Raw genomic sequence first — 19,897 nt, 5'->3', positions numbered from 1 at the left:
CTTTTTGATGAAGTTTAGTATCTCTGTGGTTAATATTATCCGAAGATGGGGACAATTTGAATAGTTCTTTTCCTATTCGAATCTCTTTAATTTTTTTTCTTTTTTCTTATTATTCTTTAGCTAGTGCTTCAAGCAGAATATTGAAATGATTGGGTGAAAGTGGGCAGAAATGTCTCATTATTAATTTTAATGAGATTGCTCTTAGGTTTTTTTTTTTTTTCATTTAAGATGATATTGGCTGTGGATTTGTCTTATAGAGCCCTTATTATGTTGAGGTATGTTTCCTCCAGACCCACTCTTTCTAGGACTTTTACCATGAAGGTATGTTGGATATTACATCCAAACCTTTTTCTGCACCGGTTGGGATTATGGATTTTTGTCTTTAAGGCCGTTTATATGATCTATTACATTTATTGAACCACCCTCAAATCTCTGAGATAAAGCTAACTTGATCATCGTGCATTTTTTTTCTATGTGCCTGTATTAAGTTTGCAAGTTTAAAATCTTATAACAGACACATAAAGAAAGAAGTCCACATGGCCAGGTGTCATCATAAAAACACAAAAAATGAAAAAGGCCAACACAGTATATTTACCCCAAATCCATCATTCCTATAAAAATTATCTCCGATGAGAATTACCTAAATGCATTGGTTGGTCATTCCTTCAATCTCTACTCTATCTGTATCTCTACACATCTTATAGACAGAGTAAACTATGGGTCGAAGGTTCTGTAGGTGCATTGGTGTTCCCCTCCCACCATTATAAGTCCTGCACGCCTAGAAGGTGGCCTCCACAGTCTCCTTGTCCACCCACTCCTAGAGGCTCAGTTGGAGGCATCCCCTTCTCCTCCCTGCAGTCTACGCTGTTGCAGGCCTCCAACTTGTCTCAGTGACACCCTGCCTTCGGTTTCCATTTTCTCTCCAGGACAGCAAACCTCCCCTTCCCTCTCTCCCCACAACTGATCCTCACATTGTTTCCCTCCGCACACCTTCTCCTATCCAGTTCCCTCTCTACTTCCACGGTCCATTCTAGTTTGTTATCTGAGTGAGGTTCCAGAAGAGCCTCCCCAGGCCCTCTGTTACTTAGCTTCTTTGAGCCCATGAATTATAGTATGGTTACCCTGCAATATATGGCTAATATCTGCTTACAGGTGACCACATATCATCTGTTTCTTTCTGTGTCTGGGTTACCTCACTCAGGATGATTCTTTCTAGTTCCATCCATTTGCCTGTAAATGTCATGATTTCCTTGTTTGTTAATAGCTGAATAGTATTCCACTGTGTAAATGTACCATATTTTCTTTATCCATTCTTTAGTCGAGGGACATCTAGGTTGCTTCTGGTTTCTAGATATTATGAATAAAGCTGCTATGAACATAGATGAGCAAATGTCCTTGCGGTATGGTGGAGCATCTTTTGGGTATATGCTCAGATGTGGTATGGCTGGGTCTTGAGGTAGTACTAGTTCCAATTTTCAGAGAAAGCACTAGATTGATTTCCAAAGTGGCTGTACAAGTTTGCACTCCCATCAGCAATGGAGGAATGTTCCCCTTTCTTCCCATCCTTTCAGGCATGTGCTGCCTCTTCAGTTTTTGATCTTACCCATTCTGACAGGTGTAGGACGGAATCTCAGAGTCATTTTGATTTACATTTCCCTGATGACTAAGGACTCTGAGCATTTCTTTAAGTGTTTCTCAGCCATTAGAGATTCCTCTGTTGAGAATTCTTTGTTTAACTATGTACCCCATTATTTTAATTGGATTATTTGGTTTGTTGGTATTTAATTTCTTGAGTTGTTTATATATTTTGGATATTAGCCCCTTGTCAGATGGAGGATTGGTGAAGATCTTTTTCCAGTCTGTACACTGATGGTTTGTTCTGTTAACAGTATCCTTTGACTTATAGAAACTTTTCAGTTTCATCAGGGCCCATTTATTAATTGTTGATCTTAGAGCCTGAGCTGTAGGTGTTCTGTTCAGGAAGTTGTCTCCTGTGCCAATGAGTTCAAGGATTGTTTCCACTTTCTCTTCTAATAAATTTAGTGTTTCTAGTTTTATGTTGAGGTCTTTCATCTACTTGGACTTGAGTTTTGTACAGAGTGACAAATATGGATATTTGCATTTTTCTACATGTAGACATCTAGTTGGACCAGCACCATTTGTTGAAGATGCTATCTATTTTTCATTGCATGGTTTTGGCTTCTTTGTCGAAAATCAAGTGTCCATACATGTGTCGGTTTATTTCTGGGTCTTTAATTCTACCTAATTGATCAACCAGCCTGTTTCTATGCCAATACCATGCAGTTTTTATAATATTGCTCTGTATACAGCTTGAAGTCAGGGATGAAGATACCTCCAAAAGTTCTTTTATTGTATAGGTTTATTTTAGCTATTCTGTTTTTGTTTTTTTCCGTATTAAGTCAAGAATTGTTCTTTAAAGGTCTGTGAAGAATTGTGTTGATATTTTGATGGGAATTGCATAGAATCTATATATTGCTTTTGGTAAGATAGCCATTTTTACTATGTTAATCTTAGCAATCTATAGACATGGGAGATCTTTCCATCTTCTGATATCTTCTTCAATTTCTTTTTTCAGAAACTTGAAGTTCTTGTCATGTTGGTCTTTCACTTGTTTGGCTAGAGTAACACCAACATGCTTTATATTATTTCTGGTATTGTGAAGGGCATTGTTTCCCTAATTTCTTTCTCAGCTCATTTTTCAAAGGCTACTGATTTTTAAAAAAATTAATCTTGTATCCAGCCACATTGCTGAAGGTGTTTATCAGTTGTAGAAGTTCTCTTTTGGAATTCTTGGGGTCACTTATGCATACTATCATCTCATCTGTGAATAGGGATACTTTGATATTGGGGGTTGGTCTGATGCTATGCATTTTAATGCTAATTACTGGCCATCAAGATGTGGTTTCTTCCCAGAAGGGCACATTCTCACGTATACCTGTCCTTCTTGTGCAAACCTTGTTTCACCCAATTTGAAGTGATTGGTTAATAAAAATCTTGTAGCTTTGGCAGAAGAAAGGAAGACAGAGTTTGTGGTTCTCAGGCTGGGGCTGAGGGACCATGAGGTGCGGGAGATAAGAAAGAAGAGCGGATAGAGTAGGAGGTCACAGCTGGATGGAGCAGAGTGAGCTCAGCAAGGACGACCTAATTGACAAGTGACATGGGTTATGCAGCTGAGAGATTGTTAAATAGCTTAGGGGGTTGAAATCTGCCCAACTCCAAAGCTTTAGACTGTAAAATAAATCATAGTCTCTCTGTGTCAATTACTTTGGAAGAAAACCCTTGCCTTCTTAGATACATTCATACAGCTTAACTTCTTCGTTTCTGATTTTCAGCCCTTTGGTCTCTTTCAGTTGTCTTATTGCTCTAGCTAGAAGTTCAAGTACTAAATTGAAGAGATATGGAGAGAGTGGGCAGCCTTGTCTCTGATTTTAGTGGAACTGCTTTGAGTTTCTTTCCCATTTTATTTGATGTTGTCTATCAGCTTATTGTATTATGTTTAGGTATGGACCTTGTATCCCTGATCTCGTCAGGATTTTTTTTATCATGAAGGGGTGTTGGATTTTGTCAAAGGCTTTTTCTGCATTCAATGAGATGATCATGTGATTTTTTTCTTTCAGTTTGTTTATATGGTGGGTTGTAATATGATTAATTTTCATATCTTGAATCATCCCTGCATCCCTGGGATAAAGCCTACTTGATCATGGTGATTTATTTGATTGTCTTGGATTCACTTTTTGAGTATGTTATTGAGTATTTTTGAAGTAATGTTCATGAGTGAAGTAGATCTGAAATTCTCTTTGGTGAATCTTTGTGTGGTTTAGGTATCAGGGTGACTGTGCCTTCATACAATGAGTTTGGCCATGTTCCTTCTGTTTCTATTTTGTGGAATAATTAGCTGTTCTTTGAATGTCTGGTAGAATTCTACACTAAAACCCTAGGCTTGTTGTGGTTGGGAGACTTTTCATGACTGCTTCTATTTCCTTAGGGGTTAAAGTACTGTTTAAAATTGTTTGCCTGATCTTGACTTAACTTTGGTAAGTGAAATCTATCAAGAGAATATCCATTTTCTTTATATTTTTCAATATATGGAATACAGGGTTTTGAAGTAAGATTTAATGATTCTTTGAATTTCCTCAGTTTCTGTTATTATGTCCCCCTTTTCATGTCTGATTTTCTTAATTTGGATTCTCTCCCTCTGCCTTTTAGTTAGTTAGTTTGGGTAAGGGTTTGTCTATCTTGTTGATTTTTCTCAAAGAACCCACTCTTGGTTTCATAGATTCTTTGTATTCTCTTATTTCTATGTTGTTGACTTCAGCCCTTAGTTTGATTTTTTCTTGCCCTCTACTCCTCTTTGATGTGTTGCTTCGTTCTGTTCTAGAACTTTCAGGTTGCTAGTATAGAATCTCTCCATTTTCTTTATGAAGATGCTTAGTGTTATAAACTTTACTCTTTGTACTGTTTTCACTCTGTCCCATAAGCTTTTGTATGTTGCGTCTTAATTTTCATTGAATTCTAGAAAGTTTTTTTTTTTTTTTTATTAATTTATTCTTGTTACATCTCAATGTTTATCCCATCCCTTGTATCCTCCCATTCCTCCCCCCCCCCATTTTCCCATTATTCCCCTCCCCTATGACTGTTCCTGAGGGGGATTACGTCCCCCTATATATTCTCATAGGGTATCAAGTCTCTTCTTGGCTACTTGCTGTCCTTCCTCTGAGTGCCACCAGGTCTCCCCCTCCAGGGGACATGGTCAAATGTGAGGCACCAGAGTATGTGAGAAAGTCGTATCACACTCTCCACTCAACTGTGGAGAATATTCTGACCATTGGCTAGATCTGGGAAGGGGTTTAAAGTTTACCTCCTGTATTGTCCTTGGCTGGTGCCTTAGTTTGAGCGGGACCCCTGGGCCCCAATCTGCCTATCATATTGTTCTACTTGTAGATTTCTAGGACCCTCTGGATCCTTTTATTTTGCTGTTCTCCCATGCGTCTCTCATTTAGAGTCCCAATAGGATGCCTTAATTCTAGAAAGTTTTAAATTTGTTTCTTTATGTCATCCCTGACCCCAGTGGTCACTGAGTAGAGAGCTATTCAGCTTCCATGAGTTTGTAGGCTTTCTCTTGTTGAGCTCCAGCTTTAATCCATGGTAGTTCCCGTCTTTGGTTTTGCTGGTGTAAAATTATTTACTTCTTGAATTTTTTTGGCGTAGTTACTCTTACTGGGTTGGAGTTTTTGTTCTAGTGTCCTCCGTAAAGCTAGGTTAATGGAAAGATATTGTTTAAATTTTGGTTTTGTCATGGAATAGCTTGTTTTCCCCATCTATGGTGATTGAACTTTTTGCTGGGTATAGAAGTCTGGGCTGGTGTCTGTGATCTCTTAGGATCTGTAAAATATCTGTCCTGGCCATTCTGGCTTTTTAAGTCTCCATTAAGAAGTCTGGTGTAATTCTAATAGGTTTGCCTTTATATAGTACTTATCTCTTGTCCCTTGTGGTTTTTAATAGTGTTTCTTTGCTCTATATATTTAATGTTTTAATTATTATGTGGCAGGAAGATTTTATTTTTAGGCCCATATATTTGGTGTTTTGTAGGCTTCCTGTATATTTATAGGCATCTCTTTCTTTAGATTAGGGAAATTTTCTTTTATTATTTTGTTGAAGATATTTTCTGGGCCTTGGAACTGGGGATCTTTTTCTTCTATTCTTAAGTTTGTTCTTTTTATGGTGTACCAAATTTCCTGGATGCTTTGTGTTTGAAACTTTTTAGTTTTAGCATTTTCTTTGATCTATCAATTTCTTCTATCATATCTTCTATGCTTGAGATTCTCTCTTTTATCTCTTGTAGCCTGTTGATGATGTCTGTAGTTCCTGTTCATTTTCCTAGGTTTTCCATCTCCACAGTTTGCATTTGCTTTATTGCTCCTATTTCCATTTTTGGGCTTGGACCGTCTTACTCATTTCTACCTCCCATTTGATTTGTATTTTCTTGTATGTATTTAAGGGTTCTATTTAATTCTTTCACCTGTTTGATTGTATTTTCTGCATTTCTTTGAGGGATTTGTTTTCCTCTTTCAAGGCCTCCATCATTTCCGTAACCTCAGATTTAAGATGGTTTTCTTGTGTTTGAGGTGTGATAGCATCTCCGGGGCTTGTTATAGTAGGGTAGCTAGATTCCTGTGGTAGGGTACTGGTATCCTGTGGCCCTGGGTTTTGTTGCTTGTGTTCTTACACTGACCTCTAGTCATCAGGTTGTTTCTGGTGTTAGCAGGTCTGGGTAGTCCATGATGGTAGAAGATCTCTGGGTCTGCTGGTAGAACTGGTGGTCCAAGATGGCAGCAGTTGTCTGGTTTTCCTGGTGGCAGTAGGGTATACAGGGAGAGCAGGTGAGCTCTGATGGCTGCTGTTCTCTGGGACTGCTGGTGAAGATGGGGCCTGGTAGTCCTTGGTGGCTGCTTTTCTCTGATGGGTAACTTTCTCTGCTGCTTCTGATGGCTTCCAGTCTCTGTGGTTGCAGGTAGAGGTGTGGGCCAGAAAAGTGGCACATGCACAGGGAGCTGGGGTGTGAAGTGGGGAGGGTCTAGGGCAGATCTCACTGTAGCTGGTAGTCTCTGACAGGCCAGGAGTTGGGAGAGGATTTTCACTTGTTGCTCCTTTATGGATGCTGGTCTCTGGGTTTGTAGGTAAGGATGTGGCCCAAGAAGTAGCAGGAGTCCAGGAGCTGGGGTGTGGGATGCGGAGTGTGTGGTGTGGGGTATGGGGAGTGGCATGTCGGGTGTGGGGTGTGGGGTGTGGAGGGCCCTTGTATTTACCTGAGGCCCGGCAGATCTACTCAGGAAAGCTGGTAGAGCTGTGAACAGTAGGCTGGAATCTGGGATGGCAGGTGGAAGTTCTGAGACTAGAACTCTGTGATATCCTCCCCTCTCTGGCGCTTTGGAGGCAGCAGTGTGGCCACTCGCTCACTTGCAGTTTCTGTTCTCCCAGTAGTTACTCAGATTTGTGCGTGCTTGGTCCTGTCATCTTGTAATCAGAGCCTGTAAGCACCTATTGCCCTGGAGGCCCACTTAGGGAGACAGGCAGAACTGTGGGTTGGAGGGTAGGGACAACCATGGGGATCTAGGACTCTGTGTCCCAAGATCCCAGGAAGCCTCCCTGACCCAGGAAACAGCTGTCAGCAGCAACAGGGCTGCCTTGGTGGATGGAGATGAGCTCATTTTGATGTGACGTGATGTCCTAGGGTGGATTGATGGGGGGCTCTCTTTTTCAGAGGACAAGGGGAAGGGTTGATGGGGGAAGAGGGTGAGAAGAAGGTATCAGGAAGAGAGGAGGGAGGGGATAACTATTGAGATGTAATGTGAATATACAAATTTAAAAAAAGAATTACCTAAATGAATTGCAAGGTGCAGAACTCAAAAGATCATTCATAAATTTCATCAAAGAATTCAAGGAATAAGAATACACAAATTGTTCAATGAACTTACAGAGAATAGTAGTAAATGGATGAGTGACTCCCAAGAAAGCACAAATATACAGATGAACTAATTGTGATAGAACATTCAGTATTTGAAAATTGAATTTAATAAAGAATAGAAATATCAAAGAATAGAAATGAAAATGGAATTGAAAAACTCAATAACTCAATTATTACTTATGTTGAGTTCCTTTCTTCCTATTCCTGATTTTGTGAACACTTCAGACTGAGGAAAGTATTGAGTACAACCAAGAGAGTCTAGAAAGAAAAGAAATGAAGCTACGACTACTGAAAACCTTAGTACAACGAAAGACACAAACAGCAAAACAAAACAAAATGTCTGAAATCAACAATTTTTCAAGAATATTAATAGCTTTAACTCTCCAATCTTAAAACAGACTAATTTAATGGGTTGAGAAAAAAAATCTGTCCTTATATTGACTACAAGAAACTAAACTTAACTCGAAAGATAGGTACAACCTTAAGGTGAAAAGATAGAAAAAGTATTCCAAGGAAATGGAACTAGGATGCAGGCAAGCATCACTAGTCTACGATCTAACAAAAATAGATCTCAAACTAAGAGTATCCAGAATAAATAAAGATGGTCACTTTGTTCTAATCAAGGGAAAACTATCTATTACAACCCAATCGTAAACCTGCACACACCAAACTCTAGTAAATCCAATTTCATTTAAAAATGTAGTACTGGAATTAAAGACACAGATCAACACTAATCCACTAATAGCAGGTGATGTTAAACATATATTTTTAAGTGAGGCAGTGTGACAGATACAGCATTTTATCTCCTTGTTCAATATTGATCCATTTATTGGACGTCTTTGTGAATATATATGTTTGAAGTTGTGTCTTCTATTTGTGTGAGAAATGTTGTTGGAATTTTGCTTGGGTTACATTGCATCTGTAGATCATTTAAAACAGTTTTAGGAAAAAAATCCTTCTATTCTGTGGGTATTAATTGCCTTCCATTTACTTGTGTCTTATTTAATTTTTTTCTTTAACTCATTTAATTGTAGATTTATAATTTCTAGTTTGTAGACCTGAAAATATTCCTCACTGTTTTATTATGTATATTTTTTGTATTTACTATAAGTGAAGTGGTTCTTATATTTTTGAATAGTTTTGTGTGCAGATATGCTCTATATTTTTGCTTTGGTTTTATGTTCTGCAAATTTGGGGCTTTATTTATTACTTTCAACTTCCTACCATGTTCCTTAGATGCATTTTTGATTCTGCATCTCTAATTCGGAAGTTTTTATTTCTTTCTGTTGGCAGTATTTCCAGTTGAGTAGAAGCAGCAAGGCTGATATCCATCTCTATTGATAAAGCTTAGAGGAGGAGCATTGCATTGTTGCCACTGTTGAGTGTGTTGTTAGTCATGGCTCTGTGACATATAACACTGTATTGTGTTCTTTTCTTCCTACTCGTAATTTTTTAAGCAGTTTTTAGTCACGAAAAGATACCAGACAACATCAGATGTCTCAGTCAAGGGCAACAGCTTTGGGCCATCCCCATTTCTTTCTGACGATTGCACAGTGGAGGGCATGCATTTACTTTCTAGAGTCTTAGGAATTTGTCAGAGGTTTTCAAAGCTCCTATAAGTGTGTTATTACCCAGCTTATGCTTTAAAAATGGTTTAATTTATTGTTTTCCATAATAGTTATTTCATAACTAAGGCTTCCATGAAGTAAGTTAGTTTCCTGTAATTATTTTCCTCTGTATACTCAGAGGAAAAAGGCTTAGAAAGAAAAAGTTCAGAGCAAAGTAAAATATAGACAGCTTTGCAAGTTCAGTTTTCCAAAGGACCGCCAGACACTTTGAATGATGACAATTCTCTGGGAAGAAGCTTTGGAAGGCTCTACCCAGATCTGTTCTCTCCGTGGCTGATAGGATTTTTGCTTTTACTGTGAAGGAAAGCTGTTAATTTTCAAGGCTACCACAGAGACAGCCACGGCAGGAATGCAATAATGAAGGCTAGACCACCACGAAGCTCCCTCTCCCTCCAGTTAGCTGGCCTCGTTTGTCAGTGCTCCTTGGTTGTTGCAAACCTTTTGTTAATTTCCAGAAATCTACAAAACTTTATTCCAGTGACTTTCTAACATCTTGCTGCTATCATAGGAGAAGAGTCATTGGTGTTTTCCTGCCAATCACATATACTACTATTTTGGTATTTGTTATAAATATAACCGGAAGGAATGTTACTAATGTGGATATTTATTGGTCACAGTTTAAAATTGGTAAATATGAAAAAGAGTGTGGTTTATACTCGAGCTTTTGGAAAATGTGATGGCGTATGTAGTGGCCAACCTCCAACAGGTCTGATGTAAACTTTATCTCTTGCTTTTAGTCTCTCCAATGGTTCCCTTCTTCCTCATATTGAACCAGTGTTGACCAGTGCCTAAGAGAAAGATGTGGATGCCATAGTGTGTAACGGAGACTGTTTCATGAAGGACACTGGTATTTCTACCTTGGTCACCAGGTAGTGCGAAGAGGCTAGTGAGCAGCTGTGGAGAGGCCCATTGGAGAGAAAGTGAGCATTCTGCTCAGACCACACATCAGCCACCACTCACTTGAAAAGAATTGTTTGGTCCCAGATCTGTCCTCCAAAGGCCAAATGCCATGAATCACGTGATGGAACTTTGGGGTTAGCTTATATCTAGGCCAACCAACCTATTCCTGAATTTTTGAAAAATAAACACTGTAGTGGATGTAACCATGTTTTTGTTTTGATCCCAAGTGTGGGATGGGGAACAGACTTGTAAGAGAACAAGTGATGTTTATCCACTAGAAGAGGAACCACTTCTTTCAGGGGCTTGGCCTTTGCCAGCTGAAAAACATATATATCATTTCCTATTGTTTGGCTATTCATCTCTCCACTTTGAGATGCTCCTAGAGAAAACTGCTCCAAAGAATGCTTTGAGGTTCTGGGTTCCAGGTTACTGGGGTTGCAGTCATCTTTGTTGAATTGCTGGTTTGCTTTTTAACTGGTCTGCTGGAATCCTGCTGACTATGCCAGTGGAATTCCTCCCGGGGAACTGGGTCTAAGAAGGTCTACTTCTCCTGTTCCCATTAACCTCTCTTCTCTCCCATCTAGGGTAGGTGGACTGGAAGGGAAGCATAAGTGTTAAAGAACCCCAAAATAAAATAAGTTTGAAAGGATGAATGGATTTATCCATGAAAGGATGAATACATATTGTTTTAGCAACTAAGTCTTGAGCAATCGATTACTGAAATAATGGGATAATTAAAATCAACTCTCTACACAAAAGTATTCTCAACAAGAAGGTATAAAACACTTGTCCCGTAAGTGTTGCATATTAATGCCTGCACCCCTAGCATTCTCAAGGGATTTGTAACAAATTCACTTTAAGAAAATACCATCCCTCTGCAATGACTCCTTTTAAAGTTATATTCAGAGCATAAGGAATATTAACATTGCAGCTACTCTCATTTGTTTTCCAACAAAGAAACAAATGTTACAAGACCTGAAGGTAATAAAATGAATGGATCCATAATCTTATTTCTGAATATGAATAAAGATATTCTGAAATCACTAACAAGTGGACCTAAGGAGGGCAATGCTTTTCAGATGTGCTGCTGTACATTTGTAAAGCTGCAATAATTTAGACTAGAAAAACTGCAGTAGAACAGAACTGCATTAATGGAGAGTAACTGTAAGACTTCAGAGAGCAGGGTCTGTCATAGAGCCTGCTGCTCACTGATTGGCTAGGCTGACAGGCCAGTGAGCATCAGCGGTTGGGAGGCCTCTGTCTAGGCACTGCTGAGGTCACAGATGCATATGACCTTGCTCAGCTTTTATGTGGATATTGGGGATACAAGCTTAGCTCCTTATGAGGGTACTGCAAGCACTTTACCCACAATGCCTCTTCCTCAGCCCTCTTCAAATCATCATCTGTTCTATTATAAATCACATATGCGTATTATTCATATATATAGCCTATAGTAAAGCATATCAACGAGCCCTGTGTAAAAGATTTAAAAGTAGACCTTAGCAAAGGTGAAGACATAATAAAGTACCAAGTTATAAAATAACCAAAGGATAAGGAGTTTGAATGCCAATAGATATTTGAGAAAGTGAGTTTATGTGGTAAACAGGTGGTTAATGTTTACTATTGAGCTACTTGTTAACATTTTTCTAGAAGTAGAGACTTAAAGGGTAAAAAAGCAAGTAGTGAGAAAATGTTTGTCCATTATTAGCTACGACAGGTCAAAAGTGTTACTACTTACCACCATTTTAACTCAGCACAGTCTTTTGTTATTTGCTTAGCTGTTGCTAAGCATTATTTGCTTATGCATTGTAGCAAAAGAAATGCCCATTTTTAGAAATTATAGAACACGTGCTTGTCCTTCCACCTAGGAAGAAAGGAGTGGCTGTTTTCACAGGGACAAAGGTTTAGTAGTCGTTTCCCTGTTATTCCCAGAGCTGATGCAGCTTCAGTGTGGCTCATCACGCTGCAGAGATGATTACCATACCTGCAAGTAGCGCACAACTCTGCAGACCAGGTCAGGGGCCATGAAGTCGCCAGTGAATCGCCAAATGATGTCTGTCAGGATGTTTATCAGGCCTGTGAAGGAGTCTAACAAAGACATGATATTTAGTTGCAATCTCTCTAAAAGTTGTGGATACACTGCAGTGAAAAACAAAACCATGGGTAGGCAGTCCGCGGGCTGTGGAGGAATAGTGAGGCAGAGCAGATCCTTGTCTTTAAATACCAGAGTTTGTTTTCATCTAGAGAGGATTTCAGCTATGACTGAGGAGGAATCCATGGTCCCAGGAGAGAGGGTGCTCTACTAAAGCCAGTACTGGGAGGCAACTCAAGCGAAGACGCAACTGAAGACAGCAAATGCTTATGAAATGCTTACATAACTCATCTCTGTGTGCACAGGGCGGACCAGGATCTTTTTTGTCTGTCTACTGGGGTGAAAACAGACCACTGGAAGTTTTGAATCTTGGTTTGTCTCAATTAAACTTTGTTTTTAATTAAAATTTATTTTTTTGAGAGTTTCATGCATAAACACTGTATTTAAATAATTTCTCCTCTCCTCTTTCCAACTCCTCTGCCAAATTTATGACCTTTTTAGTTTTTATCTTACACATACGAACAAGCATGCATCTTTGTGGGCATGTGAGCATGCACACGTGCGCGCGCACGTGCGTACACACACGCGCGCACACACACACACACACACTACTGAGTTCATTTAGTGTTGTTTGGATATATAAGTTACACTTGAGAAACTGTCAGGGGGGTCTCATCCCTAGAGAAATCTTTTTCTCTTTCACTCAGTAGCCATTTATTGCTTTAGTTTGTATAATTGATATAATTGTAGAATTAATATGGCTTCCCAGTGAAAAATTACTCCACAAACTTAGAGACTGGTTAAGACAAAGATCTTTAATAATAGTGTGCATCAGCTCTGGCTGATGTTCAGCTGGTCTTGTACAGAAAGTGCTACCAGCTTATCTAGGCCTTAGCCTCACTCATTCTACCACGCTGTTACCCTTAAGTCTCTTTCAGGTCCAGGTCTGTCTGTCTACACAATTTAAACAGAGACTGCATGTCTGGCCACTTGAACAGATGGGAGATTTACACAGAAAAGTATTTCCATAATTATGTGAGTGTACCTGAAATGCTCCTTTTCAAATAGTTGTTACCCAGGTTCATCTTACTCACCTGACATAATGATACCTTGTCTGATAAGAGCACAGGAGACTTAACAGGAGACAAAGACTTAAAGGCTGTTGTGACCCTGAGCTGTTGCTGTCCCTTTGTGCAGACATTAGAGTTGTATTTGATGTAGGGATGAACCTAATGACTAGCAGTAAGTCAGGGCTGTCTCTTCCTGTTACGGGAACGGAGCCTAATTGGAAGTCAGTCTTGGTGAATAAACAGTTGCAGAAACTTTCTCAGCAATACTACGTTTCAATTGTTGTTCAGAATATTCTTTCTTCCAGTTTCTGACAAGCCTGGCTAGTCCACAGTTATCTTTCGTGACTACTGGAGGAAACACTCCTTTAGCTAAATTCTCTGTGTATTTTAATGTTTTTATGCAAGTTTATGAGTAAATCTTTTAAGGCATAAATTTTACTACTTTGAGTTTTCCTGCATCAATAGTTGTTCATCTAAGGGGGGATGAAATACTTTTGTGACTTAAACCTAGGACCTCATAAGTGCTAGGAATGTGTCACACTGAGCTACCTTTAAGTCTGTTTATTTTTATTAAAATATACTAGCTGTTTAAAAAATGGGTCTCATCATTTTATTTTCAGACTTGCATATACCATTTTAATAATATTCATACCTGTTCTATGCTGTCACATCTCTCCTGAAATTTATTTACATTTTAAAATTTCTCATTTAACTCACTATTTTATTTTCATACCACCCATCAAATATGGACTCGATATATGAGAAAAATGTATTTGTCTTTCTGGGTCTGGCTTATTTTACTTAACAGGACTATTTCTAGATCCATATATATTTCTATAAATGATATTTTAGGTTTTTATGGATGAATTTATACTGGTATATATAATGTGTATTTGCACCACAATGTAAAAATTAATTTCGCCATTGGTTGCCACCTAGGCTGATGCTGTACTAACTTTGATTCGTTGAGTTATATAGTTGGGGCTGGCAAAACGGGGTTATGTGATTATGTGTGTGTGTATGTGTGTGTGTGTGTGTGTGTGTGTGTGTGTGTGTGTGTGTGTGTGTGTTCTAGTTTTATTTTAATTGGGATAAAATATCCTGACAAAGAACAATTTAGTGGAGGAAGGGTTGATTTGGCTTTAATTCCAAGTTATAGTTCATCTTTTAGGGGAAACCAAGGTGGACATTCATGCAGCCAGTCTCGCCATATCTCTAGGCAAGAGAGGAGAGAATGGGCAGGTGTCTGCTTTCCTGCAGCTTCCACTTGGCCTGCACTCTCCATCCTTATACAAAGCCTCGCCTGTGGAAAGGGTCCACCCACAATCAGGGTGGATCTTCTCACACCAATGAACAATCAATACCGCACTCCCGGGTGGATGTTCTCAATCCGCTGAGATCTAGATCTGGCTCACTTAGGCCCCTTATCAGGTGACACCAGCTTATGGCAAGATGACCTTTAAATCAGTTCTCACATTCGCACACTTAGCTTTTTGAGGAACCTCCAAACTGATTTCCATGGTGGTGGAACTAATTTATATTCCTACCAAAGTGTCTAAGGGGTCCCTTTTCTTTGAATCTTGGCAGCATTTATTCTCTTTCAGTCTTTCTTACTTTTACCAATTAATTTTGTTACTTGACAATTTTATACTCACGTGTGGCACTTTGTTTACGCCCCCCTGTCCCCTGAACTGCCTCTGATCCTCCTTCCATTTCAGTCTCGTGACTTTTGGTTGTGTTCTGTGACCCATTTAGTTTAACCAGGATAATGTACATTTCAATTGCATTGACACCATCTATTGGATCCTGGCTGGGACATCAGTGGGTATATGACAGAGGCAATGGGTTCCTCTCTCCTTAAATTTAACAATAACAAATGGTTCAGTAAATAGTGTGGGGGGGGGGGCTAGAAACTCTTGAGTTCCTCCTCCATCCATGCCAGACTTTTGATTGGCCCATTCTTCTTACAACACAGTACAGACAACCCTGGTTGCTGTGAGATTGTGATTGTCTTGCCCTGAAAATATTACGTCTCAGCCTTTTTCCTTATTTTTTTTCATTTTACATTCTTCCCAATCCCTCTTCTGCAATGTTCCCTGAGCCATAGAGAGGATGGTATAAATATCTTTTTTAATTAGGGCTGAGCACACATTCATTACTTATACTCAGCACTGTGTGTAACTGTCACTCTTCCCAGTCCCTCTTTCACCTCTCCTATTCCCCAGATCCACCCCACTTCATTCTCCTTCAAAAAAAAAAAAAAAAGTGCAGGCCTCCCAGGGATATGTACCAAACCTGGCCTAACAAGATACAATAAGACTAGCCACAAACCCTCATAGTAAGGCTGGATGAGTTGAGGCAACCCAGTAGAAAGAAACAGGTCCCAAGCACAGGCAAAAGAGTCAGAGACACCCCTGCCCCCTACACACATACACTGCCATTGTTGGGAGTCCCTCAAGAACAACAAGCTACACACCATAAGGTCTATACAGAGGACCTAGCTCAGACCCATGGAGATTCTGTGTTTGTCACTTTAGTTTCTGTGAGCCCCTGTGGGCCCTGCTCAGTGGCTCTGTGGGCTATGTTCTGCTGGTGTCCTCCACCCTTCTGGCTCCTACAATCCTTCCTCCTCCACCCCCTTCCTTGGAGTTCCCCTGGCTCCCCTGGTGCTTGGTTGTGGGTCTCTGCATCTGTCCACGTCAGTTTCTGAGTGACACCCTACTGATGACAATTGGGCTGGGGACCTGTCTATGAATATAGCAGGATATCATTAGGACTGGTTCTATCCTGGGTCTCTGGGATGTTCTGCTTCTGGTTCTTGGCCATCCAGACAGTGTCAGGCACTGGGCTCCCTCTCATTGTGTGGGCCTCAGGTTGGACTAGTCAGTGTTTAGCCACTCCCACAAATTCTGCTCCAGCATTACCCCAGCACATCTTGTGGGCAGCACAGATTTGCAGGCTGAAGGCTTTGTGGCTAGGTTGATATTTCAGAGCCACCTCTAGGAGCCTTGCCTGCAACCATGAATTTTTTTGTGTTTACGACTGTTCACTGGAAAGACAGGCTTTTCTGATTAAGAGTAAATGCCATCTGTGAGTATAAATGTAAATATTCAGAGGGCAGCTTGACGTCATGTCAGTCTAGCTGAACACCGCTATTTGGTTCTTCCCAGAGTCCATGGCTCCCCTCATATGGGTTATTGGCCAGGTTTCTTTCCAGTTCCTCAAATCCAGTAAGAGAGCAATTTGTTACCCCTATAACTGCAGGGCCGCTATTTTACACAACTGAGCAGACTGGTCTTACAGCTCAAAAGCTTAACAGCTGAGTAAGGCAATTGAAAGCATTTCTACCCTCAACTTCCATCCCCAGAAACCTGGATAGCACCTTCTGGGAATATAAAGGTGCAAGTCAGTAGGAAGGAAGATAATTCTGGCTCAGGTTTAGGTTGTTTTCTCTGTATTACAAACCCGAGGTGTGCGGTGTCTTATCATCTAGTTTGGCAGGGAACCGTAAGTCAAGCAGAGGAGATGGAGAGATGATGGCTCATGCCTTCAGAGCACTTGTTTCTCTTGCAGAGGAGCCAGTCTCAGTGCAAGCACACACAAGGTGGCTGGCTCATAGCTGGCTGCAATTCCAGTTCCATGGGGGTAGCACACCCTCCCCTGAACTCTATGAGCATTAGGCATACTCAGTGTACATATACACAAGTGCAATATACTTACACACACATCAATAAATAATCTTTTAAAAGGAAAGAGCTTTGTAGTCTTTGCAGGGGATTTTGAGGCTTCCCTGGCCAATGACTCAAAACACGGCATCCCCTGTCACTGGGCTTTGGTTTAATAACTGCCGCTTTTGGGAACAGCTTTTCCCAGATATAGTATTTATTCTTGTTCAGTTTAGTTTTGCTTCACATTTTATTTTATTTTATTTTTTTACATTTTTGTTTGTTTTCTTGATGATAGCTTTTCTGATTGGGAATATGGAATCTTAAAGTTCTTCTTCTTCTTCTTCTTCTTCTTCTTCTTCTTCTTCTTCTTCTTCTTCTTCTTCTTCCGTCTCTTCTTTTCTTCTTCTTTCTTCTTACTTCTTCTTTCTTCTCTTCTTCTTCTTCTTCTTCTTCTTCTTCTTCTTCTTCTTCTTCTTCTTCTTCTTCTTCTTTTTCTAAGAACCATTTCTTGAAAGCAAGTAGTTACTCAGTATAAAATTGCTACTGGGCAGGGTTTGTCCTGCAAGAGCAGCTGTCAGTGGTGTAACTATCTAAGGGCCATGCTTACTTTCCTGACTCTTGACCTTGCCTTTGCTAACCCCTGAGCTGCATCAGCACCACCCACTGACACTTTCATATCTCTTGAGCGTGTGGAAATCCACATAACATGGTAACTGCTTAGAGACGTCATAGTGTAGGGAATGTATAACTGGGCTCATGAACACAGAACTCAAGGTTTGTATCATGCACCTACAAAGTGAGGAGCAACCATCCTTGAGGAGTCCTAGTGTGGACTACTGAAGCTACCCATGAAGTATAGATTAAAGAGGGTTCCCTCATAGAGAGAGATAATAACCTTTGGAATGCAGCTCATATGAGCAGATGCCTCTTTCTGGAGTTGTCTCCCTTACAGGAAGCTCACAAAGATCTTAGAACCGGTAGCTAGAGAGGGAGGAATGGCTTCAGTTAACCTCCCTCTCAGTGGTCCGACTGAGAGTCTTCAAGTCTTACGTCTGTCTCTCTGTCTGCCATTATGTTTCTCTTTAGGCAACAGTAAAAAGCATCAAAGGCAAATACTCAGGGACTACAAGAAAACTGTTGAAGTCTGGGGGAAAATAAACCCTGTGGCAATTCTGGAGCATGAGAGACATCCTTTTTCCTTCCTTCCCTTTTCGTTTCTATTTTTCCCTTGTGGGGCTCATGGACTGCGCCTCCAGGGGAATTGGCATGGAACTAGAGAGATGGAGTGTGTTCAAACCCTGGAAATTTAAAACTTAAGATTTAAAATTTCATCCTGAGAATGGAAGATGTGGAGCAAAGCTCTCTCCCTGCTTCTGTGCCTGCCTTAGGGGCATGTGACACAACCACAAGATGGTTACAGGTAGCCAGTCACATGAGTTTGTCACTTATTGTTTTTCCCCCCATGTAAATAGGGCATTGTCAGCATCTTAGTTCCAACCAATCAGACACATTCATCCTCAAAGCCCCTCCCCACTGCCCAAGGTTTATACATCTTTGTTTCACATGAAATAAGGCACAAGTGAGCACCCTCTATTTCAACAAAGAATGTCTGAGACTGGTTGTATATTCTTGGCTGTAACATTGGGGGAAGAAAGGATCCCCTTCTCCCTGACTTGATGCTTGCCTGGCCATCACCATGGGACCTTCATGGCCACTGGAGAAGCTTGTCTGGTCACTGGGCATCTGCTGTCTGTCGGCAGCTCAGACCACTGCTGCAGTCTTTCACACTGCACTGCTCCACTCTCCACAGTGCCCATCTGAGGCAGCGAGTTGCCATCTGTTTCCAAAGCAGCCGTTCTGTTCGCCTGAGCCAAGTCAGGCTTCTGCCACCACCTGATGAGATGCTGGTGAACTATGGTCACCCATACGGTTTAGCCGAAGAGTTATAACTTCTGTTCCCAGAACAACAGTTCTATTTGCCCTAATCAGGTCAGGCTTCTGCCGCCGTCTGGTCTTGGCATAAAAGATATGTAACACTTGGTTGTAGAAAAATCTTTTTCTTCCACATCTCTGGGGGGACCTGAAATCTTATGGCAGGACCTCATTCTGGCTGTACCCTTTCCTGCCTGGAGTCTGACATTCCTGAAGGAAGCAGAACTTGGGATCCTGTGCTTCATCCTTTTCTGCCCAGAGGCAGATGATGCACACTTCCTGCCCTCAATGCCCAGTGGCCTCCTGGGAGATGCAGAACCACATCTCCTCCTTCCCTTCCTCCCTCCCTCCCCCCCCTCTTTCTCTTCCTCCTTCCCTCCCTCCTTCTGTTCCTTTCTATGTGTGTGTGCACGAGCATGTGTGCATGTGCGTGTGTGTTGATTGTTACATGAATGTGTAGTGAGTGTACACATGTGTGCAGATGCATATGTCCACAGAAGCCAGAGGAGGACATCAGGTGTCCTTAATCACTCTTCACTTTATATCCTTGAGAAACGTCTCTAACTAAATGAATTATGCTTGCCAGTTTTTTTTTTTTTTTCAGCTAGAGTGACTAACCAGACAGCTCCAAGAATCCCTTTCTCTCTCTTCCACATGATGCTGGAGTTACATAGCCACATCTAACTGTTTACATGGGTTCTGATGTACAGACTTAGGTCCTCATGTTTGCTCAGCAAGTGGATCTACCCACTGAGCCATCTGCCCTTGAGATGACTGTACGAGAACAGTTATTACTGATGAGGGCAGGCTTATGAAGAGTCTGAGAACGATGGGCTGTAAACAATCAAACAGGACCCAAAATGAGCTTCTCCTGGGAGGAATGGATGGACTGGATGATTTGAATGGATAGCAGATTTATTTGGATATTCTCCGTTGGTTTACTTTTCCCTTAATTGAAAAATAATGGGGAAAATACTGATGCTTCTGTAGATCTAAGTGGCTATGAACAATTATAGTGTATTCTGGTAAAATCTGTTTCTCCCTCGAGCTTAATCTTAAACAACCGTATTTCTGGTATTGCAGTAGCCATGGAACTCTGCCATAGCATTTGTTAGTTGTTA

The 19,897-nt window shown here is 40.6% G+C and overlaps 1 protein-coding gene across 1 annotated transcript in view; it reads right to left on the bottom strand.

The window, feature by feature from the left end:
* Positions 1–19,897, bottom strand: part of Npsr1 (neuropeptide S receptor 1) — a 208,947-nt gene that overhangs the window by 43,511 nt on the left and 145,539 nt on the right. The window contains exon 3 of the mRNA XM_051156800.1: positions 11,999–12,102. Within this exon, the coding sequence (XP_051012757.1) occupies positions 11,999–12,102 (104 nt within the window). The remainder of the gene's footprint in view (positions 1–11,998; positions 12,103–19,897) is intronic.

Source organism: Acomys russatus, chromosome 14 (assembly GCF_903995435.1).
Source record: "Acomys russatus chromosome 14, mAcoRus1.1, whole genome shotgun sequence".
Lineage (NCBI taxonomy): Eukaryota > Metazoa > Chordata > Mammalia > Rodentia > Muridae > Acomys > Acomys russatus.
This window is presented reverse-complemented; position numbering and strand designations above follow the sequence as displayed.